The sequence below is a fragment of the Alosa alosa genome, chromosome 6 (assembly GCF_017589495.1).
Source record: "Alosa alosa isolate M-15738 ecotype Scorff River chromosome 6, AALO_Geno_1.1, whole genome shotgun sequence".
Lineage (NCBI taxonomy): Eukaryota > Metazoa > Chordata > Actinopteri > Clupeiformes > Clupeidae > Alosa > Alosa alosa.
Window position 1 is genome coordinate 17,495,339 of NC_063194.1, and position 22,622 is coordinate 17,517,960.

At 42.5% G+C, this 22,622-nt stretch overlaps 3 protein-coding genes and 1 long non-coding RNA gene across 9 annotated transcripts in view; 2 read left to right on the forward strand and 2 right to left on the reverse strand.

Annotated features, from left to right (window-relative positions):
* Positions 1 to 2,049, forward strand: part of LOC125296284 (RNA binding protein fox-1 homolog 2-like) — a 34,511-nt gene extending 32,462 nt beyond the window's left edge. For 4 of the 6 annotated variants that reach the window (XM_048246103.1, XM_048246104.1, XM_048246105.1 and 1 more), the window contains exons 10-12: positions 629 to 714; positions 1,586 to 1,661; positions 1,953 to 2,047. In XM_048246103.1, the coding sequence (XP_048102060.1) occupies positions 629 to 714; positions 1,586 to 1,661; positions 1,953 to 2,036 (246 nt within the window). In that variant the 3' untranslated portion in view covers positions 2,037 to 2,047. Of the gene's footprint in view, positions 1 to 628; positions 715 to 1,585; positions 1,662 to 1,952 lie in introns of all 6 variants that reach the window. The other 2 variants (XM_048246106.1, XM_048246107.1) reach the window with 1 other exon arrangement.
* A 5,645-nt stretch (positions 2,050 to 7,694) lies between these two features.
* Positions 7,695 to 12,048, reverse strand: LOC125296285 (G-protein coupled receptor family C group 5 member D). Its single transcript, XM_048246109.1, has 4 exons — positions 11,677 to 12,048; positions 8,897 to 10,320; positions 8,543 to 8,598; positions 7,695 to 8,361 (listed from the first exon to the last, which is right to left on the reverse strand). The coding sequence occupies exons 2-4, from the start codon at positions 10,227 to 10,229 to the stop codon at positions 8,266 to 8,268; spliced, it is 1,485 nt and encodes a 494-aa protein (XP_048102066.1). The 5' UTR covers positions 10,230 to 10,320; positions 11,677 to 12,048; the 3' UTR covers positions 7,695 to 8,265.
* A 2,641-nt stretch (positions 12,049 to 14,689) lies between these two features.
* LOC125296286 (retinal cone rhodopsin-sensitive cGMP 3',5'-cyclic phosphodiesterase subunit gamma-like) lies at positions 14,690 to 18,107 on the reverse strand. Its single transcript, XM_048246111.1, has 4 exons — positions 17,977 to 18,107; positions 16,156 to 16,310; positions 15,888 to 15,928; positions 14,690 to 15,677 (listed from the first exon to the last, which is right to left on the reverse strand). The coding sequence occupies exons 2-4, from the start codon at positions 16,293 to 16,295 to the stop codon at positions 15,601 to 15,603; spliced, it is 258 nt and encodes an 85-aa protein (XP_048102068.1). The 5' UTR covers positions 16,296 to 16,310; positions 17,977 to 18,107; the 3' UTR covers positions 14,690 to 15,600.
* LOC125296287 lies at positions 17,457 to 21,470 on the forward strand. Its single transcript, XR_007193730.1, has 3 exons — positions 17,457 to 17,482; positions 17,913 to 18,400; positions 21,062 to 21,470. It is a non-coding gene; the product is annotated as an uncharacterized LOC125296287 (long non-coding RNA).
* Positions 21,471 to 22,622: the final 1,152 nt, after the last annotated feature.

Sequence of the window (22,622 nt, forward strand, 5' to 3'; positions counted from 1 at the left end):
CTCTGAGGTCAAACCATGTCCAGGCCGTTAAACACATTATTCCCTACAAAAAGAACAGGTTTGGAAAAGTCTGCTTAGATTAATGACTGCAATTTAGTAGTATACTTAGTTAGAAATCGGGGACCGCTACCTAATCCATTCATACTATGGACAAACCGTCATTTTTCATTAAGATGTAATGCTGTACACTACATATTTATATTTTTTTTATATATATATATATAAATTAGATCCTATTTGCCTGTGAATTTTGTCATCTTAACGATGCATACTAGCTTAATTTTTCAAGCAGATCTATTCCCCTCTAAAATGGACTGCTTCAGACAGCTAAACACTTTCAAATACTTTAACATATTGCCTCTTTTTGGTCATTTTTATGTGACGTGGATTGGCCTCAAAAATATTTGTCTCATTTCCTTCTCTCTCTCTCTCTCTTTCTTTCTCTCTCTCTTTCTTTCTTTCTTTCTTTCTTTCTTTCTTTCTTTCTTTCTTTCCTCTCTCTCTCCTCTTGTTCTTCACTCTTTCTCTTTCTCTCTCTTGCTCCCTCTCTCTCCCTCTCCCCTCCTCTCTGTAATCCCCTTAGTCATGCTGTTTCTGACCTCCCTCTTTCTACGCGTCTCTCCAACAGGGAGGCTATGCAGCCTATCGCTACGCTCAGCCTGCTGCTGTAACCGGGGCAACTGCTGCTGCGGCTGCAGCTGCCTACAGTGACAGGTGAGGTTCAGGTGGTGACGCTGCGTGACAACTGACTCAGAAACACTTCTTTTTTCTTGTGTCTAGACGAGTTGGAATCACTTCTGTTGACCAAGGGTCAGGTCTTTAGCTGTGGAACACAAAGAACTAGTTCTACATAAGGCACTGTAATCTCTGAACCAGCGACAGAACTGCCTCGGTGGCTGCTTTGGGTATGATGCCCCATTTGATTAGTGCCTAATCTCAAACCAGTTCTTTGCATTTCGACAGCCAAAGAAATGTCTCTTGGCCATGGAAACTGGTTCAAGAGTGGCACCAGCACTTTACTTTTGTTGAGACCAACCATCCTAAAATGCTGTCTTGCCATTTTTTCAGCTGTTTAGCAAACTACTAATTTCTCACTTCAATGACGACTGGCTAGCTAGAGGTGAAACATTTCTAGATATTTCTGCTATTGTTGTGCTTAGTAAGCAGAGACGTATACATACATACGGTACATAGTTGCGCAATGTTGCATTCTAGCCTGTGAAAAGTAAACTGGTTCATAGAAAATTAGAAAGTTGAATCAAACCAGCGCTATTACCATTCCAGAAGTACCGTCTAGTTGACGTTTGTGGAAAGGGGATATAAGGCCAGCCCGCTGGTCCAGAGAAGATTAATGACCCCTAGAGATGCACATTAAACAGCAACCACTTAAAATCAGCCAATCAGAGTGGATGTTCAAGCTGACATCTCAAGAATATCTGAAGCACAGGCTGCTTTTTCTTTCTATTAAAGCATTACTGCCTGTGTGTGCTTTCATGAGTATTTGGGTGCAGTTTATATTTGGGTGGGATATTTACCTCCGTTCATGCTGTTGACAGACGATTGTGTTTGTTTTTTTTCTCCATAGTTATGGTCGGGTATATACCACAGACCCCTACCACGCCTTGGCCCCTGCTGCTGCTGCCTATGGAGTCGGTGCCATGGTAAGACTCTACACCTCACCACACTTCAGCCCAAACAAATCACACCCAGAGGGCCGGCTGCTGTCGTCCTCCCTGGGCTTAGCTGACCATTAAATTAATGTCCCAGTGCACGTCTAGATTTCAGATCCAGATAGGTAGACACTAGCTACTGTATTTCAGTGGTAATCACAGAACAGCTCTTTGTACTTTTCATGTTTGACCTTCATGTTTATACAGCACTGCTACTACTGAGTGTCTTTTTCATGTTTTTTCATTTCTTTTTTTTTGTCTTTCTCTCCCTGGTTTTTTCAGTCTCTTGCTCACGCGTCCTCTCTGTCTGCTGTCACACAGGCTAGTTTATACCGGGGTGGATACAGCAGGTTTGCGCCATACTAAGAAGATTGCCCCCACCCCACCCCACCCTTCTCCCCCTGGATTTCCCTCCACCCTTCCGTTTTCCAGAGCCCCCTTTTTCTTTTCTCTTTCTCTCGCTTCCCTCCTGTGTTGGGCTCCCAAAGGTCCGCAGCCGCTAAAAAGACATGTACAGAAGCCTCACAACACAACCACAGTTTGTCTGTCCACCCCGCAACACAACAGGAGACAACCAGGACCAGTGAGGGACAGTGGCCGCAACATTTGCAATGACTGTGGAGCACCAACGGACACAAAGACAGACAGACAGAGGGAGGACTGAGAAATCACTGCTTGATTATTGTTAGGTTTTTTTTTTTTACACTACAGCTTTGCAATCACTATTTTTATTTTGTCAAAACAGTCTGTGGTTACGCCCTCTATTATCATTTTTACAGGAGAACCTTTGTATTACAGCTGACACTAGTATTATGTTTAGTGAGTCATTGTGAACCTTGTCTTTATATTCTGTTCAGTACCCACACACAGAGTGTCAGCTCCACATACTATTTGGCTTTCAAGCGTGTACTATCAACTCACTATTTGTGATAAATGTTAAATACTATAAGGGAGCGCATCTCCCTCAACTACATTTAAAAGGGCACAGCCGTTTTGTAAAGAGGAGCGTTGTCGAGGATCAGCTCTCACAACAGAAATGAGAGCAGTGGGACATTTATAGCAAAAACGGCATCTTTACATAAACGTCATGGGCGAAACCAAATTACCCATCATTTCACAATCAACTCAAAAGCGGAGGAGAAAAAGAACTTTTAAGAATGACAAGGAAAGGAAAACAAAACCTCTTGTTTTTGTTCTGCATTACCTCATGTGTTTCCTTTGGTTCTGGAAAATGTTAATGATGATAATAATGATGGTGGTGGTGGTGATTTATAATCATGTAAGTGATGCTAAAGAACAGCAATTCAACTACTCAGCAACATTTATTGTTATTATTATCAATATTTTCTAGTTTTGATTTATTTCAGGTCTGCTAGTATTATAACTATTATAAAGTTGTCATTTCTGTGATTTATAGTCCTGCAAGCATTTCAGTCTGTATCATGTATCCATATTATCTCATCTATCTATAACGTCTGCAATATTTGCCGGAGGACTCGTGGAGCAAAAAAAAAAAAAAAAAAAGATGTAAAAGGAGAGGGCATGTAAGAGAGACGGTTTATTCTTCAGAAGCAAACTGACCAGTTCTGAGACTCATGTGAGACTACTAGACTACACAGCATTCCATAAGCGCCACCCTTTCACGTCTGGAGTCACTGGCCATCCAGAGTCCATTCAGTGTAGAGCCCATCCCAGTGAGTAGGAGCCGGACTGGTTCACGGACGAGAACGGAATTCTCAGGGCTTGGGAACAGGCGACACACCAGCGGAGCACGGCGGGAACACTTTGTGTGCCACCACAATTTTAAGCCAGTGGTGCTCTTCTGCTGACGAAAATTAGATTTTTTTTTTTTTATTATTATTATTATTATTCCACCCATCAGCTTTTACAAACTGCACCCCTTTTTGCTGAAGACTGGGACCGTGAGAATCATGTTCCTATGTTTCCTTTTTGGTGTGTTGGTCGGTTTGGGAATGCTGTAGTCCAGTCCAGTACGTACCAGAGCTACTGCCTCACCGCTCCCGAAAGCAGGATGGGACAAACCTGTATAAACGTTGTCTCGCTCCTGTTCTGTATATCTCCATATACTCAGACTATGTTATTATTGTTGCTACTATTATTGTTATTATATTATTGCTATTGATTCTTCTTTTTTTGGTTCCAAAGATTCTCTAAAAGCACATTTTTTTTTTTTTTTTTTTGTTGACTGTATACACGTATGATTATCCTTTTAATGGTTGATGTTGCAGTTATTTTAGCTTTTTTTAAGAGAAAAAAAAATGTCTTGCATGTCTATTAAAATGACATTGTTGCATCAGAGTGCTTCAGAAGCACCTTGTCTTGGAGGGAGACACCCAACAGCTTCAGAGAGAGAGAGAGAGAGAGAGAGAGAGAGAGAGAGCCGGAGGCTGAGACAGGGTGGTAATTTATTTAGACAGTTTTTAATCATTCGTAGCAACCACTCCCTCAAGGCCTGACCCCTCCCCCCCACACACACACACTACAGAACAAGTGTTAAAATGTTAAAGAAACAGACGAGGTCGTCCTTTTTGAGAAGCAAAATACCTCGCGGAGTCATTATGCGAAGTGACGAGGGTTGGCGAATTAGGAGGTGGTGAGCTGCAGTCTCGAGGGAAGGTGCAAGATCGATAGCAGCAGTTTTAATGTAAGATCTCCCCTCAGACACACAGAAGACCATATCGAAAAGGCCAGTGTGACGGGCCAAAGGAGCGTGATACCAGCGTGACATTTTTAAAGACCCCAACCTCGTAAATGTCACTGAGGCCGAGAGAGGGGAGGGAGAGCGAGAAGGGGGTAGACAGTCAGAGGAACGTGCAAAGCCGTACTCTTATGATTATAATCCAAGCTGTGGCTACAGCTGAGTACCCCATAGAGTTGGACAATTTTGCTCTAGCCATGATGAGCCCATTGTGGGGATGTAGTGGGGTGAGGGAACAGTCCACTCAGGAGGAGGAGGAGGACTGGAGATGTATGTCTATAGGCAGCTGGAGCTGAGGGGTTATGCTATGTTATTTGAACCCACTCAGACTCTATAGTGTTAAACAGCACCAGTGGGATTCGAGAGGGAGGTGGACCGAATTGGTGAACATTTCACACGTTCTCCTTTGGCCTGTGCAAGAGGAGGAGCAGAAAAAAAGGTCTACAAATTTCAAAATGATAAACACTTGTTCAAGCCAAACCTGTATATTATTTGGGGGGGGGGGTGTCCTTTTTTTACTAGTAATTGTCAATGCTGTCTCAGCTGTGTTACTCTGTCCTCTTGTGTTGTCATGGAATTCTCAGAATCCTTTTTTTTTTTTTTTTTTTTTTTTTTTTTTTTTTTTTTTTTAAGTGTAGTGGAATGCTTGGTCTGGGATGTTCATTTTTACTCCAAAGAGCCCCTGTGAGCCTGTGTCTGTCCAGTTCTGCTCTGTAGGCACATGGCACCAAATTGCTGAGAGCGAGGGTCGAAGGGTCAGATTTTCAATGCTGTGATGCCCCCTACTCCAAAGCACCCCTCTAGCAGACTCTTGTCACCATTCTCCCCCCTGAACCCAGATCCCCCTGAAGTAGAATCTGGAGAAACCCATCAGCCTCTGGGGCTGATGATGACATCATCTCAGCCAGAACCAGTGCTCTGACGCCTGCGCAGCACTGCTGTGGATGCACAGGAAATGACCCGTGGGGTTTCAACTTTGACCTTGCCCCATCCCCCATCCCTGCTTGCCTCCCTCCCTCCCTCCCTTAGCTTCCCCACCCTTCCCATGGTCCCTTTCAGTTTACGGTTAAAACAAGTGACTTGTGTATTTTTGTTTTTGTTTTTCAAGATTTACACCACGTTCATGCCTGCCTTTTTCTGTTATTGTTTTTGAATGTACATATAAACAGTTTGTTTGGTTTTTATAATGGTGTCATGTCCTCTTATTCACTCTAAATATTTTGCAGTATGATTTTAAACAACAAAAAAGCTAAACTATATATATATATATAGCTAGCCTACATTCCTCATTACAGAATAGCATGCTATTACATACTGCATTGTTTAATCGTCTTGAGGTACTCCGCTGATGATTAACAGATCTGGGTTCCTGGAAGATTATTACATAAAATGATCAGTATTAGTGTAAACAGAACAGTTTCTCCGTGTTCATAATTCTAGGAAAGAACTTGTAAAATGAATAGGCCTCCAAAACAAACACCTTCACCCGAATGTGTTTCTGACAGATGGCCTGTCTAGTTTTCAGCCCTTTGCAGAAACCTCTATCTATTCTAAACTGTTAAAGCTCATGTCCTATATCAGATCATTTTCATATGGTTCTACATTTTCTTCAAGAGGGTTCAATTGATGAATGTAATTTGTAATAATGGTCTTTAATTAGTTGAATTCTGTTGGAACCAAACTGCATGGCTGACTTTCCAAAAGCCACAAGGTTAACTGCCTCTCTGGTGTGGTGTCCTATCATATTGAAATTGAAGTGGAGCTTAATTGAAGAAGTCAAATTCAGGGCGGTTTAATGATGGAGACTAATTAAAAATGATGGATTTTGAGCATGCAAGTATGAAGATGGTGGGAGGCAAATATCCGAATGGATAGCAGTGAGGCCAAGAGGAACACCTGGCCTTTATAGAACATGAAGTGTCAACGGAGAAGTATTCCATTTGCAGGTCAACTGTGAGAAACAGATAGGTCAAGGCATTATTGCCCCGGATGATTCATAGGCCTACATGAATAGGCCACAATGCTTGCCAATTTGTATGACTAGTGCCCCCCACAGTTCAGTTCTTAGGCATGTCTGGGACTGCATGAGATAAAACACACAAGATATTTACAAAGGACACATATTTCTGAGTCACGTCTTATGGGCAAATTTAGAACACTTAGTCAGAAACCTTTGAAGTCAGTATGAATCATGACACTGCCTGGCCTACTCCATGTCACACATGGTCATGTTTAATTGTGTGAAATATGAGCTTAATTTCTCAATCTCAATACTATGAAGGAATGACATCCAGAATCCACTTGCAGGAGTGCTCTACGGATAATACGTGCTGTCAACTTTACTTCAGCGATTTTGGACGAATAATCACTATAGCCTATAGCAGTGGTTTTTAAAGTGGGGGCCGCGAGGGGGTGCCAGGGTGGCCGCAGCAGGTTGGAAGGAAAAATAAAAGCAAAATATACCTACTATGAGGGTTGTTCTACAATACCATTATAATAATTTGTTGCATATCTGGACTTTATATTTTCCATAATGACAGGGAATAATAGTAGTGATAGCTCTCATATAGCAGAAAGCGTGTGCAATTTTTACACACTGTATGCTCCATTGCGAAGTGATTGTGGCTAAAATAATTATTAGGATTAGCTTAATGTATTTTTACATTTACCGTAGTATTGTCGATGGGTATAATAACACATCAAGGGGGTCCTTGGCCAGAACCTAGTGGTATTTGGGGGGCCTTGTCGTGGAAAAGTTTGGGAACCCCTGGCCTAGGCTACAATAACATTTGTATAGCCTAGTATTTCTATGGTAGTGTAGGCATATAGCCTAGTAGTTCTATGGTAGTGTATAGCCTAATACTCCTATGATGTTCTGTAATAGCTACCTCTAATATCCAGGTTACTCTCTATAGTGTAGGCCTACAGCACAGTAGGCTATGTCCAAGAATACTAGCCTATTGATTCCTATAGCCTAATAATATTGTCTGATTAAATTTCCTTTAACATTATCCCTTAGACACAGGAGACATGTTTAGAGTGTTTCTTCGATGCGGTAAATTATTCGAATTCTGACAATAATACGTCGTATGTTCTCTTGCCCTTAATGTAGCCTACTATGTTCATGCGCTGGACGCAATGTTGTAGGCTAATGGTTTTAACAGAGCTCACAGTATATGGTTCTATGTACACTTACCACAGTGCCACCTCGTGGGCTAATTTCAGAACACAAGCCGTATTTAGCCTTCCACAGCCACAATGCCATTGACGTTACAAAGACTCACTCACATATGGCCTAGAGGCGGTTTTATAAGATACAATTTATAAGATACAATTTTAATTTCGAACAAAGTGCAAACTGTACAAAATAATAATCAACAGAGATCAAGTCTATACAAACAGATCTGGTCACGAACATGTCATGGTTTTCCTGGGGAAAGACTCCTGTATTCCATTAAACAGAAAAGTATAGCCTAGACCTACAGACATCTGCTACATAAACGTGTAATTAAACAGAACTACATCATCCTCAGAGTTCGTGTTCAGTCCGAGCGAATCTTTGGAGAAAGTGTCCATAGGCTATTTATTTGAGTTTTCAAGGCTATCAGGGTGTCAATACGTTAGGTTGCTGCTGAGCAGGTGTCTCTGTCGGTCCGTCGTGTCTGTTCGGTATGTAGGCTATTTAGGCTACACAGAGAAATGTGTGTAAGAAAATCAGAAGTGTATGATGAGTCATAAAATCCTTCCTGTAATGAAGTGATGAACTTGATGGTAGACTGATAGTGCAGAAGTCGCAGTCTGACTGAATGACTGACTGACTCTATTTGTGTAGGATGGGACTAATGTATGCATGTCAATTAGACGTAAGCATGTCAATTAAGACTGCCTGGGTCCATAGTATTCATCGTAGGGTTCATTTATGTTTGTGGTCTGAGGCCTAGGAATGGAATAGTCTTTATCTGGGTCAATTTCCTGGAAGTAAGAGCAGAAAGGTCAGCTGCTGTGATGGTTTGCTTTATATAATCGTAACAAAATGTTATTGCATAAACCGGCTATTGATTTTGCTACTGAGCTCACTATTGAATTTCTTTTTCACATCTTTTTAAACATTGCTCAGTAGGTTGTCTCAATGAATTTATCAAAGTGCACTTACTGTCATGGAAAATCCTGATTCATATGGAGATCTCAACACTGGTTCACTTCTCTTACCTGAAAAGGCACCAGTAATGTGCAAGGTCAAACCACAGTCAAACAGAAATGAGTTATAAATTATAGAATGGTTTGCTAGCTTCACCCTTTCCATTTTGATTTAGTAATCAAATACAACTTGTGTTATTGCTTGACCATTTGCAACATAAGCTTGAGTTCATAACTTTTTAAGCCTAATGCTCCTCTCTTATAAGTTTAGATTTTCCGCGTCATTCCATGCCACACCATTCCATCTACCTTGTCTTTGTACTGTATGTCTATCTCCATCATTCTTTATTTTTCTTTATGTGCCCCTCACCTCTCCTGTCATCAGCGTCATTCTCAAAACTTCCGTTGTCCCTCCCGCCCTTCGGGCTCGCCAGGCTGCCAATCCCGGGCGAGGGGCTGGTCCAGCTGGTGAAGTCCAGCGGGCTGCCTTTGGTCCGGGCCTCGCCGCGGCACAGGAAGACCAGCTGGCAGAGCCCGTGGCCGAGCAGCAGCACCCAGCCACTGGACACCAGCGCCACACTCAGCACCGGGTCGTCCCAGCTTGGCCGCCGGTTCATCTCGGGGTTGCCGCGAGTCAGCAAGGCAATCCACACCACCCAGATGGCCACGGCCAGGAGCACGGTGAGGAGCAGCAGTACTGCCTGCGTGTGACCGGCGCGGCTCCAGGTGGTCGTGTGCCGGTAGCTGTAGCCGTAGGTGCGGCGTGTGCGCCACACCAGTCGGCCGGCGACCACGATCGCCGCCGCCAGCAGACACAGAACGTAGATGACCAGCATGGCGAAGTCGTCCTGCTCGTAGCTGCACGGCAGATCGTGGCGCACCAACACCATCAGCAGCCACTCAGCAGCGATGATCACCTGGACGGTGGTCAGCACCAGGACAACCACGGGCTCGGCCCAGCCGCGCGCCACCCCGAAGCCCAGCAGCGCCAGGCCGCGTGCCAGCAGTGCCGAGAAGCACAGCGCCGACAGCACGCCGAACAGGAAGAGGCGCGTCGGGCATGTCTGTGGCGTCAGGCGCACCACGAAGGCAAAGGTCAGTATGAAGAGCCCTGCCGTGCCCAGCAGGAAAAGCAGCAGGGAGACCACGCTGCCACCCGAACCCCCGCAGCGAGAGCTCTGCCGCCGGCAGCACCCTCCTCCACCACAGCAGCAGCAGCGCCACAGACTCCAGAGCAGCAGTCCCAGCAGCAGGCCGGCGCTCAGCACAAAGCCCAGCGAGGCCAGGCTCTCCACCACGATGCCCCATGCCGCCTGCATGTCGCACAGGTATGAGTAGATGGGGTCCAGGCCCGGCCCGCAGCCCGGTGCCGGGGCCGTCAGCGCAGGGGTTGTTGGGGCCAGGGTGCTGCCTGAGCCCAGGCTGGAGTTAGAGGGGGAGGTGGACGAGGTCTGCAGTGGAGGGGCTGTTAAGGTGACGGCTCTGGTTGGGGTGGTTGGGCCAGGGAGGGTGGTTGTGAAGGTGGCAGTGATGGTTGGGGTTGGAGAACTTAGGGGGGTGGAGCTGGTGCTTACCACATCAGTAGTGTTGGAGGCTACGGTGGAGGTTTGGCATGGTGCGAACGGTAGGGAAGTGAGAAACAGCAGGAGGAGAAATGGGAGGTGTGGGGATATGGCACCCATTGTCTGAACCAGTAAAGTCATGTTGTTGGCTTTTACGTAGTGCTGGCTCTTTTTTCCAGACTTTTCTCTTGTGCTGTTTATGGTTCCGCTGTGGGAGCTGGGTATAAGTTACCTAAAAAGGAGACAATATAGATAAAAGAAGACCTGAGTGATCTATCCCCTCACAGTTATCTATGAAAGAAGACCTAAATGATTTATCTCCCCACACAGTGATCCATTAAAGTAGACCTTAATGATCTATCCCCACTCACAGTGATCTATGAAAATAGACCTGAGTGATCTATCCCCACACAAACCTGTAGTAAATGCTAAAGCTGCATTAAGTCAAATGGTGTCACATCAGTTTGATTCATTTCATATTCATCTGAATGTATGTTAATGTAGTGACATGAATCTCCTTTTTATATCAGTCGCTATATCACAAGGGAAGTTTTATCGGCAGGAAGTGGACTTTTAAAAGAGGACAAAAATACCTGTAAATTAAAAGGACTAGAGGAAAAAAAACGTAGTTCATTAAACTAGAGGCTGACTGGAAGAATGAGATGATGTGGAGCAAACAAGTCAAAACATGGTGGTTGTGGAGCAGCCAAGTCAGGTCAGGGCAGAGGAGGGAGAAGTGAAAGACCTTTACATCAGATCACTCTCCACAGTGGAGAGGAAGAGCAGAGAGATGATCAAAACCAAAACCAACTGAAACAAGGAAAGAGAGTGGCAGAGAGAGAGAGAGAGAGAGTTGATTGGGGGAAGCTTTTTGAAACAACAGAGATTGTGCGGACGCGAGAGAGCGTCCAGAGATATACAGTCCTGATAGAGGCCCGGTCACTTCCTGCAGCTCATAAAAGAGCCCTTGTTGGAGTGTCACTGATTCAAAGATGACATTTACTGAGCTTATCGCCATAGGGGGGTAAAAAGCGGCCCTCCATCTTTGCCTGCCACTGGACTAGATTAAGCTGCACAGCCAGATAGATAGAGAGCCCCAGCCCTTTCGAAAGTCACACTGACTCATACGGCTAAACACCTTATCTCAACATTTACCCACTTCAGATTGTTTTAGATTATTTAAGATGGGGCTGCTTGGGCCATTGTGGATGCATAGATGGGCTTTGGCTGACATGAAGTAGGCCTTAGGAGATAAAATTATGATCTGTCAGATATGTCAAAGGAACTCATAGGATGGTCCAACAAACTGTTGAGATGAAACCAAATTAAAAAATCAACTACCTCTTTAAAATGTGAGAAAGAAAGAGAGAAATGTAAGAAAATTATAGCAAAAGATAGCAAGAGGTCAAATAAGAAAAGCATAGAAAGTGACAAACTACTTGCATGTTGGTTCTTGGTCCATTGTCCATTTCGACTATTTAAAAACATCTCAAAACATTCTAACCTTGAAACAGTGCATAATATAAAAATCTAAAATAATTTTCCTACATGGTTTGTTCTGAACAGAAGTCAGAGTGTTTGTACATACCTAAAATCCAGTGTTTATTAGCGTCATTAAATCCAGTTGGGAAGATTTAGGTTGTTGTTCGTGTTGAGTGTACAAGGGCGATTATCTTCATAGCAGTAGTTGTTCCATAGTGTCTTTCAAGAGTCCATGTCTGTTGGTTTCGGGAGAAGCTTTTCTCACAGCTCAGGGTGAGGTGGTGAACGACAGGAAGCGAGGGAGTAGAGGAACAAGGGAGAGAAGAGAGACAGAGGGGTGTGGGGGAAGGAGTGCATGGGGTGTCAAAAGGAAAGAAGTGGATTGTTTTCACTCTTACAGAATTTACATTGACAGCATGCTAGGTGGAAGGGGAGTAACCTATGCACACCTGCACAGCACACACACTCTTTCTCTCTCTATCTCTCTCTCTCTCACACACACACACACACATACACATACACACACTCTTCCCTGTCTTTGATTCAATCTCTCTTTGCCTGAGAACGCTTGGTGGGTAGGTGGGGCATGAAAATAGCTAAGGGCTATGGAACAGATTCAAAAAACCCACATACATACACACACACACACACACACACACACACACACACACACACACACACTCACACACATATATATTCATACCTTAATGAAAATGTATTTAGACAACCATTTGTGTAGCTGAAGTTTAGTCATCTCTATATGTATCTTGGTATCATGGTATATTTGTTATTGTTAGTATAATGGTTTAATATTGCATGATTGTTGGGCATCACACACATGGTTGCTAGGGTGGATTGTTATGAGTAATTTGGTTGACTCATTTGCACTTGGATTTATTGTAACCAATACAACACATTCAGTTTATGTGCTTGACAACAGGAGGATCAGTGTCTGTGTGTGTGTGTGAGTGTGAGTGTATGTGTGTGTGTGTGTGTGTGTGTGTGTGTGTGTGTGTGTGTGTGTGTGTGTGTGTGTGTGTAAGTGAGCTTTTAAGCCTGCTTCATACATTCTTTGCACAAGTTCCTACAGGTCTAGGTTTGCATGCACTTAGCAAGGAGGGAGAAGTGAAATCCATTACATTACATTACATTACATTTGGCTGACGCATTTTTAGCCAAAGCGACTAACAACATGGTAAACAGTTTTAAAGCAATTCTCAACAATTTTTGGACAATTTAAAAAAATGCTAGAGTACAAATCCATAAAACATATCCCCATGTTTTCCTCCACAGCCATGAAAAACATTCCTGTGCTTGGCAAAAAGCAACAATTACCAGACAGTGGTCATATATCTGAACAATAAATGTTAGAAGATTCAACACGGTATGTAATGTAGTAACACTTCTTCACAATCCTCCTAATGGTGTGTAATGGGGAAAAATGGGATGTTGCGAAACCAAGTGATGCATCACACTGGTGTCATGCTGTGACGGAAAGTTTTCTACACATCAGGAAACATAACAGATCCATTACACTATCAGAGGATCATTGGCTCTGTTGTGATTAGAACACTATGGTAACAGTGGTTTAGAGCGCAATGCTAAAATGGAGAAAAGAGGCTTAGAGGAGACAGGTGAACTACTTAGTTAGAGTAGGGGAGCCAAAACATATTTATGAATGTAAGAATGTAGATTCAAGAGCACCTGATACTAAACTCATAAACTCACAATGTAGAGTTCTAAGGGGCTGTGATTTTTGTTTTATTTTAGCTAGGGCTGGGACAACGCGTCGACGTAATCGATGACGTCGACGCAAAAAAAACGTCGACGCAAAATATGAGCGTCGATTCGTCAAGCATAACGTGTGCTGCCATATATTTTTAATTTTACACCTTCAGTGTTTTCCATACGTTGACTAATCTGTGGCTGGACACCACGAAATCAAAACCGGCCACCACACATTGATGTTCTATGTTGTAGGCCTAGGCATACTATTTAAATTAAAGATAAGATAAAATAATTTCATTGAGCTGCACTTTTTACTCACACAGCCTTTCCTCGCCACGCCTGCTTTCTCTCGTAACGAGCCCGCTGCTCCTCCTCTGCATGTGCATTTAACAAAATATTCACGATTGTTAAAGGATTGTTGTTGCCACATAGAAGCACTGCATAGAACACAGTGGGCTAAATTGCTATTAAATCCGCTTAGCATCGTGACCATGCTGCGCAAATTTGATCAAAACTGCTGCATTAAAGTTAAAGTAAACTCTGCTAAGGTCTTATCACAACATAGTACATTGAGGAGACTAAACTAAGTTAAATTACAGTATGCAATCAAGCAGTATCTCAAAGCTAACGTTAGAATACTGTTTGGATGTGAAGTTTAGCATGCTTACTTGCAGCTGCTTGTATTCGTTACTCATGCAGGGCTCATTTTATTGACTCTAAATGTTTGCAAAATCCCGATGTAAATGGTTTTCCAAAACTCAAAAGTGCTTGTCCAAAGGAGAAGTACGAACCGTTATTTGAACTAACTACGTTATGAATTGCATCCACACATCAGCAGCCTTTTAACTGTGTTAATGTTAATTGCAAGGATTCCCACACGAATGTAAAATGACAGGCACTCAATTAGACATACATAACTTTATTGAATGCTACCTCTGACTAAGAATGCATTACTTTGCACTTGTATAGTCTTTTATTTTGGAATCTTAAGTCAAAGTCAAAGTCAGCTTTATTGTCAATTTCTTCACATGTTCCAGACATACAAAGAGATCGAAATTACGTTTCTCACTATCCCACGGTGAAGACAAGACATATTTTGCCAATTTAGGTCCACAGACAAACATAACATTCAAGTAAACAAAAAAGTAAGTAAATAAGTAAATAAGAGGGCACATATAATAATGAAAAAATAGTCGTTTATCCCAGCCCTAATTTTAGCCCTTTTTTGGCAATTTGATGGTGTTGGAACTTCACTTTGAATAATGCAATCTTGCCATAAGTAGTTGTCATTGAAGTGTTGAGAGGCATTAGTGAAGGTGTGTATCTGATGTGATATATCCCATTGGTCAGGTGCCCCCAGTGATTCTAAATGACCAAGCAAAGACAGGGTGTACTGAAAATATAAAGTTTTAATGATTCTAACCGCATATACAATGGACCTTCACATTTAACAAAACAAATGTGTCGCATTTTATTGCCAGCTGAGTAGGATGAACGACTGACGGGAGGGGGAGGCAGGACAGGTGCTGGGCGGCCGGGCAGTTGGGTGGTTGGGCGGGCGGTGAGCAAACAAAAAAACTGCAAAGGGTTCTGCTGCTGCATTGTAGTTTTCTTTCCCAAAGCATTGCAGACCCTCGTTGTAAAAACACCACTTATGTTCAAAACACAATGCAAAAGCTACAAGATAATGAAGTATGAAAAGAGCAGGACCACAGAGGGAGGAGAGGGAAGGGGTAGAGGTGAGTGAGGGAGAGAAGGAGAGAGGGAAGGAGGGAAGGAGAGAGGGAAGTAGGGAGGGAAGGACATATTGCCTTTTGGTATAAGGGTCACACTTATGGGTTACATCCTCCTACTCCTAGAAGCACATACATCCCAGTTATGAGATATTTGTTTTAGACTTGACTAATATATTTATATACATCGCTTTGTGTCTAGAGAGAGTGGAGGGTGGAAGTCGAGGTAGACTATCTTATGGAGTGCTGATTTCAGAGAGAGGGGGTGATCACATAGTCATTATGTCTCAAGTCCATCAAATATAAAGTATTATTATATAATAATAATAAAAAAAATAATGCCATTTATATGTGTGTGCTCTTAAAAAGCCACTGCTCAGCAGGCCCGGGTCTTCAGGCTGGGAGGCATGACTGCGGCAGCAGCACACATGATGCAAAGATCGCGAGAGAGGAGGGTGTGGGGAGGTGGAGGGGAGGGGAAGGGGAGGTGGAGGGGAGGGCAGAGGACCAAGCTATACATGGGGGTGTGGTCAAAGGCGGAGAGCGGGTGGAAGGCGGGGCAGGCAGGTTTAGATGATGCCGTATTTGGCCAAGTCGCTGAGCTCCATGTCCCCGAAAGCCTCCCATGGGCAGACCACTGTGAAGTCTGTACAAAAAGAGAGAGAAAGAAGGGGCAAGAGTGAGATGTGCATTAGTCATTGGTGTACCGCTAACGCTACTTCAGGCTACTGTGTGTGTATCGTTGATTGATGTCAACTCTGTTTATGCAGGTCTGTGTGTGCATGCAAGGGTGAGTGGCTACACAGTGCTTTCACTACATTCTCAATGGTTCAGGGAGCTTTAAGGGAGTACATACCTGTGCCAAGACCCTCCATTCCGGGGATGTCATCACCAAATCTGTTAAAGAGGAGACAACAACATGATTTCCATGCCTTCTGTGAGTGTAGCATTGTCTGTTACTATTTATCTGTGCTGTTACTGTTTATCTCTTGGAGTGACTGAAGGATGTGTGTTTGTGTGTGTGTGTGTGTGTGTGTGTGTCAGGGTGTGTTGAGTGTCTGTGTGTGTGTGTAAGTGTGTGTTGTGTATGTGTGTGTGTGTCAGTGTGTGTCTGAGAGCCGTACCCCTTCTGTCCAGGCTTGGGGGCCTTGCTCTTGAAGGTACGGGTTGCCCTCTGCTTGAACTTGGGTGGTCCCTTCTTGGGTGTTGTGGGGCCGTTGGCTCCAGCAGGGGTGGACAGGGCGCTTCCTGCAGGTGCACTCATCTCTGCTGTTGTTTTCTGGGACAGACAAAAGGCACACCACTGAATACACTGATACACAAACTCCTGCTACAGTCTCTGGTGCTTTATTGGGATCTCCTCTCCTCTCCCCCTCTCTTATCCTTTTAGCTGAATAGCCACTCCTCTGATCATTCCCTCACTGTCCACCTATTTCTTTGATCCTTCCATCCGGTGTCTCCTTCTCTCTGTCCTCTCGGCGTTGTCCTCTTTGTGTTAATCCCAAGCCAGGCTTTCTTTCCTCTCTGCTAATCAGGATTAAGGCAGCTTTGGCTAATCACAGAGATTAGTGCTGATTTCACCCAGTAGCCGCTTTGATTAATTGCCCTTTCGAATTCCAAAGATTGACAGTGTGTCAGCAGGGATTGCACGGACAGGACTGGCCAGTGCACCACTTCTATGTCCTTCCTGAGGGACACTGTTGTCCTTGTGTATTTTCTCTTTTGAGTTTTTTTCTCCAGGCTTATGTCAAATGGAGAAACAGTCCTCAGAGAAATGTTCCCCTTATTCCATCCATCCACCTCCATATCATTTCTCTCAGAAACTGCCATTCACCTAATAAGTCTTTTAGACCTTGGCTGAAATAGCAAATTGACCACACCTTAATCGTCAAGCCCTTCATACGTTTTAGATTATTCCACAAAGTTCTAAAAAGGGGTACAGTAAGAGGATTGTTTACAGCATGGCATTGTCGAGTGTTGGCAAGCACAAATCAAAGACCTCTGGCACGGTTCAGGGATTGAGGCAGATGTCAATTAGCGTATTGAGAACAGCAGGGGCACGCCTCTTAATGCGATTAGTCTCTTCCCAGACTTCCAAACAAGCGCCTGTACTCACTGTCTCTGTCTTCCTCTATTTCCCTGAGACGTTGATGTCTTCTAATCCTCTCCCCCCACCCACTTCCCTGAAATATGTCATCTCATTAAAGTAATGGTGCATCAGAGAAAGCAGGCCTGTTATGCAACCTCACACTCAAACTTGTTTTTGCTTCCTTCCCTAGCACAGGCCTACATGTCAGTTGACTGCATTGCATTCTAGAAGGTGTTGGAGACATGCATGAACAGCATAAACAGGGTGATCTGTCTAGTATAAAGCTAGACTGGCTAAAGCTGGCTTGGCTGCTTGACATCTGTTGCCTGCAGTGATCCTAGAGGAGAGCGCTGTACTGCCCTGTAAGTGACCTGATTGGAACATATGCCGTGGTTGCACTTTGACATCTGACCACTTGAGGCTTACTCACACTGTGAATGTTTGTCCTGCACAGTAGTTTGGCTTGATTGATTGATCTGAACCTCATTGCTGTTTGCTGTCTGTTTTATGCCAGGCTACACTGGCATTTTCTATTACTTTCAGGTGCTTTCTAGGCCATTTAGCTCAGATGCTGATAGACTATGCTTGCACAGTTTGAAAGGTTTACATTGCTCCTACCTGTTATTCCACCAGTTTTTATCACTTATTTTACTATTTCACTATTCAATGCAACTAGCAATGTTCTCAAGCTTAACAGTCAGTTCACAGGTGCACAAGTCTTTCTCAAGTGCAAATTGAAGTGCAATTGCAATGTTTTACAAACTCAGATTAAACCATTTTCTAATTCTACAGCTCTTCTGTCTACATTCCACTTCTATGTGATCGTAGAGAAATGAAGGAGAGAATTGGGGCTCACCTGTGTCTGCTAGCGTCAGCAGCGACTTCTCTGTGTGTGTGTGTCTCTCTCACTCTCCCTCTGTCTCTTGGGAGCTGGTGGCTGTGGTGATATCCGAGTGCTGAAGGATCCTCTGCCCTCCTCTTTTATACTCAACGTTCTAATCCCTCAATCTCCTCTTTTCTAAGTATGTGACGGCTGAAGGTAAGTCAGCACCATCCCCTACCTGGACGCTTTGCCTGGCATCCTCCATTGATGGGATGGGGTGGGGTGGGGGGTTGGAAGGCAGAGAAAAGTACAGACACATGAAGATGTCCCTGGAGTCTGTCTTTAATTGACTTAAGGCTGCTTTAGTTGTTAGTGAGGCTGTGTTAGCCGCAGGTTGCTGGCCCGAGGTTGATGGGGGTGCCGCGCGTGTGCCTGCAGGGTCTAATTTCCCATCCATGTGAGCTGTCTCCCTGTCTGCCTTTCCACTGTATACGTGCTCGTGTTTTCACCTCTGCCTGTTGTTTCCGTCTTTCTCTGCTGACAGATATACAGTATGCGACTTTTTAGATGCATTTTCCAATGAGCCATTACATGTTGAAGGTTCTAGATTGTTAATGCCTAATTTAAAAGGACCAGGCCTTGAACATGTTGTGGAATGGGTATCTCTTGCGCTCTAGCCCCTCAGTGCTCATGGAACAGGTCCACAGAATCAGCAGCAGGTCCTGGCGCACACAAATAACTTTTTTAAGACTTTGATAGATGCAAATGACTAATGTTTTGACTAATGTTTTGACATCTTCCTCAGAGTCAAAGAACATGTTAAGCATGTTGTCTTGAATTTCTCTGTCTCCTTTAGGATTAAGGTATGAGGGAGGTTGCTGCAGGAACACTTTAATAAAGGCATATGGTGCAAGAACACCTATTCTATTAATAAATTAATTGTGATTTATGAATGTCTATTTGCCTACTAGTTAACTGCTTTCATTTTCCTTAGCTTGCTAAAGTGAATAGCCTGGGTGGAACAGTTCTCTTTAAAAAGGGCTAACAAGTGAGTTTCGCCCACTGCGGTCTTCTGATGAGCGTCTGCTGTGTCGACCATCCATTCCTCGTTGGTGGAATGAGTTGCCTATAGTGTTCTGCATTCTTGTGAGAGTTTTGGGGATTTCAAGAAAGACTCACTTTGCACCTAATTAATTTATTCTCTTGCAGAGTTGTGGTTTGTATGTTTATGGTTTACATTTTGTTTGCATTATTGATATTTGATATTCTTACTGATATTTTCATTATTATTATTACTATTATCTTTATTGTAGGCCTATCAACTTTATTTGAAACTATTATTTATAACTAATCTATTGGTCATATGCTGTAAGCTGCTTTGGACAAAAGTGTCAAATACCAACCATAAAAATTACCTATTATTGCTTTAGACATCTTTCAATTACCAATGTGTACAGAGATTTTAACAGTTTGTCTACATTTGCATTGTGGTTGTACATTGTGTTTGTATGTGCTTATACAGTCACAGTTTTCAGTACTTTTAAACTTTATTTTATGTTTTTGCTGCTTTGTCAATATGAAATCAAGAACAGTGTTGTAAAGATAAGAACATAGTTGGTTTATGTTAGTTTTGCCACAAACTCTTTAGTTCTGTTTTCTATTCTATTCTATTCTATTCTATTCTATTCTATTCTATTATTGTGTGTTCCTGTTAAGCACGGACCAGGCAGGGATGAGGTGACCCAAATCAACAGATCAGAAATGGACATTAAGGGAGCTGGCCTGGATTAGGAACCCAGGATGTATTTAGGACATTTTACACTAGTGAATTCTAAGCTAGTTCAGCAATGCATTTCAAGTGAATTACTGCCCAGTACTAGGAAATTTAACTGATAAACAGAATTACGATTTCCATAACTCATAAACCAGTGCTTCTTTCTTGCAAGCAGAATACATTTTAACTTGTTGTAATAAGTCAAACAATGGAAAAATAAGGCTATTAATTGATTACCAATGTGTCTATTCCAGAACAAAAAAACCCCATAACATTTCTGGTTTCATTTTCTAGTAAATCTCTGGTTTCATGTTCCTAGAAAAACACTGACTCCTGGTTTTTGTTTCTTGAACTGGTTCAAAGACTTGGCAGCAAGCATGCTATAAGGAATGCCATAGAAAGACATTATTAAAAATGGAGTTGTGATTTCCTATCTATTTAGGATAAAAAAAAACATCTTACAATTTATTTATTTTAATTTATAGCATGTCCACTGTGGTGGACAAAGGGACCGTTTTAGTATGAAAAGGTAACTACAAAAATAGACAAAAATAAACAATTTATGCTTGTAGTGGTATTAAATGTTAAGGGTAAACTTAACCAAATCCTAGGGAAAAGGTTATTTATTCTTCTAGATAATTTTATTTGGCTTTTTAACCGTTTTATTTATTTTTTCTGGATTGTTTGTTTCATTTTCATGTTTTTCTTTCATCTGTGATAATTCTTTTTTTTAGTCCTACTGTTCTTCCCCATCTTCTTGAGGCACAGGTTCATAGTCCTCATCTCTGTTTCAGTCACTCATCACCTGAGAGCTCCAAATCTGCCCCCCCCCCCAATCCATCCCATACAGAATTATCTCCTAAATTTCCCAAAAAAACATAGTATTTTGGTCCTATTATAATGGACGTTCTTAAAGGCACTATTATTTTAAAATGTAAATAACTTCACTTCTTTCAAAGAAATGAAATATGATTCCTAACATTTTCATTAACAAGAACTTATATCACCATCATGTCTTATATCACAACAAGAGGAGGTTCCCAGCAACCCAGCCAATCACATGATATATCATTAGAAAGGATGTCCTCTTTAAAACACCACAATAATTAAAAGAATACCTGAAAGGGGTAAAGGGGTATGCATCTACAACCTATGTCCACTACAGGGGATACGAGTCTATGGGTTGGGTCTCAGGAGGATAAAGAAGTAAACCAGACTCAAAATGCAAACAAAAAGATAATGATGATGATCATGTTCCTCTCCAAGCAAGTTCTCACTTTATTTTGCTGCTTTAATGTACATGACTGGGATGATTACATAATAATGTCTTTCTGTTTACCGCAGGTACTGGGGAAATGTTGAAATGTTGTCATCCAATGATGTCACCTCATAGCAAAAGAGGTCAGAGTGGAGTTAACGTGTCAGGCACCTGAACACCACCGACCCCTCCCCTTCCTCCGCTCTACCTGCCCCTCTGTGTCTGCGTGGTTGTGGACATAAGTCCCAAATTGGATTACACATGGAGTGAAGAATGAGGTCCTCGCTCTGAAACAACAGCTTACTGGTTTGTCTAAGAAACATTCGTCTGGCCACTGTCTGACATTTTTTTTCTTATTGTGCAATATGGTGGAGGCCAGGCCACTTTGGAACGACTTGCAAATAGATTTTTCTAGAACATTAGAGCTGTTTTAATGTAAGATACATGTTCTTACAAAATAGTGTTGTAAGAAATAAAGAAAAAATAAAGAAAGAATGTGTTTATTTGTATGTCAGTTTAAAAAGGGTTGTCTTTAATTGGCTTTCCTATTCTCAATATGAGTTGTTTTGAACCTGCAGTTTATGTAGTGATGCAAGCAAGGGGGCATGCGACAGTGTTTGGCTAGTAACCATGAATTAAGTGTTTGGCTAGTAACCATGAATTCAGTCAATTTTCAGGTCTGGCCATTTTACAGCCATGGCTGGTAACAGAGCATGCAGTTGCTCTCTTTACTTTGATCTAAATTATACCATAAAATAGGATGCTTGAACGTTTACACTGAACTTCTCTGTATTTTTCTTTCTCAATATAGTGAGAGGATGGCACCTCCTGTGCCCATGCCTGGCCTGAACATAAAGCATGTATACATTCAGACATGTTTATGTGCTCCATATATGTTTCTCTTCCCCTAAAATGTAGACCTCAAAGAGACAGTGGTTGCACTCCTAAGCCAACAAGCATGTGAAGGAGATGCATTCATAAAGTTGTCAGTGATTTGGTCTAGACAGGGTCTACAACGATATGTAAACACTCCTTGTGTTAGGAAGCACCCTGTTAATTTTAGGTATGGCTTCCACCATCAGACAGCATCAAATGGTTGTTTTATTAGATCTGCCGAAGGCAGCACTGGTCAGTTTTAAAAAGTGAAAGAAATTGCTGAGTTGCTTAGATCTGTTGAGCAGTATGGATTAACTGCTCAAACATCTCTATCATCCAATTTACATAGAAGAATTAAAGAAAATTTATGATGCAGCTTTATTTTAATAGATCTCCAAAAATGATTACTGGCACTGGAAAAGGAGGATTACAAGTTGGCTTTACATTTCTATGGAAATGTTGCTAATGGGCTACCCTAAACTTTGAAAACAGATGGTAAGGGGTAAATACCAATTACTATACCATGTTACTTTAATTGCCTCAAAATGCTGTGTTGCAATAGTGTTTCCGGAAATACAAGCAGAGGCTCAGTACTGTAAGTGAAGTCACCGTTCCATTTAAGGAATGAAAATAAGAGACAAATTGGATGACTTCAAACGGAGCATAATATGTGTTGTTTCATGTACATGCTGCGGTCACCTACATAAAACATCCTCCTCCGGCGACTCACCTAGTGCCAGCTGATCTATAACTGAGCAACCTAAATACACT

What these genes read in the sequence shown, in the direction of transcription:
- LOC125296285 (XM_048246109.1), bottom strand. Translation starts at nt 10,229, where the DNA reads ATGACTTTACTGGTTCAGACAATGGGTGCCATATCCCCACACCTCCCA. An exon ending in TGACGCTGATGACAGGAGAG is followed by an intron (nt 8,599 to 8,896) that starts GTGAGGGGCACA and finishes GTGCCTTTTCAG; the next exon opens with GTAAGAGAAGTGAACCAGTG. An exon ending in AATCAGGATTTTCCATGACA is followed by an intron (nt 8,362 to 8,542) that starts GTAAGTGCACTT and finishes TCTTACTTCCAG; the next exon opens with GAAATTGACCCAGATAAAGA.
- LOC125296286 (XM_048246111.1), bottom strand. Translation starts at nt 16,295, where the DNA reads ATGAGTGCACCTGCAGGAAGCGCCCTGTCCACCCCTGCTGGAGCCAAC. An exon ending in CCCAAGCCTGGACAGAAGGG is followed by an intron (nt 15,929 to 16,155) that starts GTACGGCTCTCA and finishes CCTCTTTAACAG; the next exon opens with ATTTGGTGATGACATCCCCG. An exon ending in AATGGAGGGTCTTGGCACAG is followed by an intron (nt 15,678 to 15,887) that starts GTATGTACTCCC and finishes CTTTTTGTACAG; the next exon opens with ACTTCACAGTGGTCTGCCCA.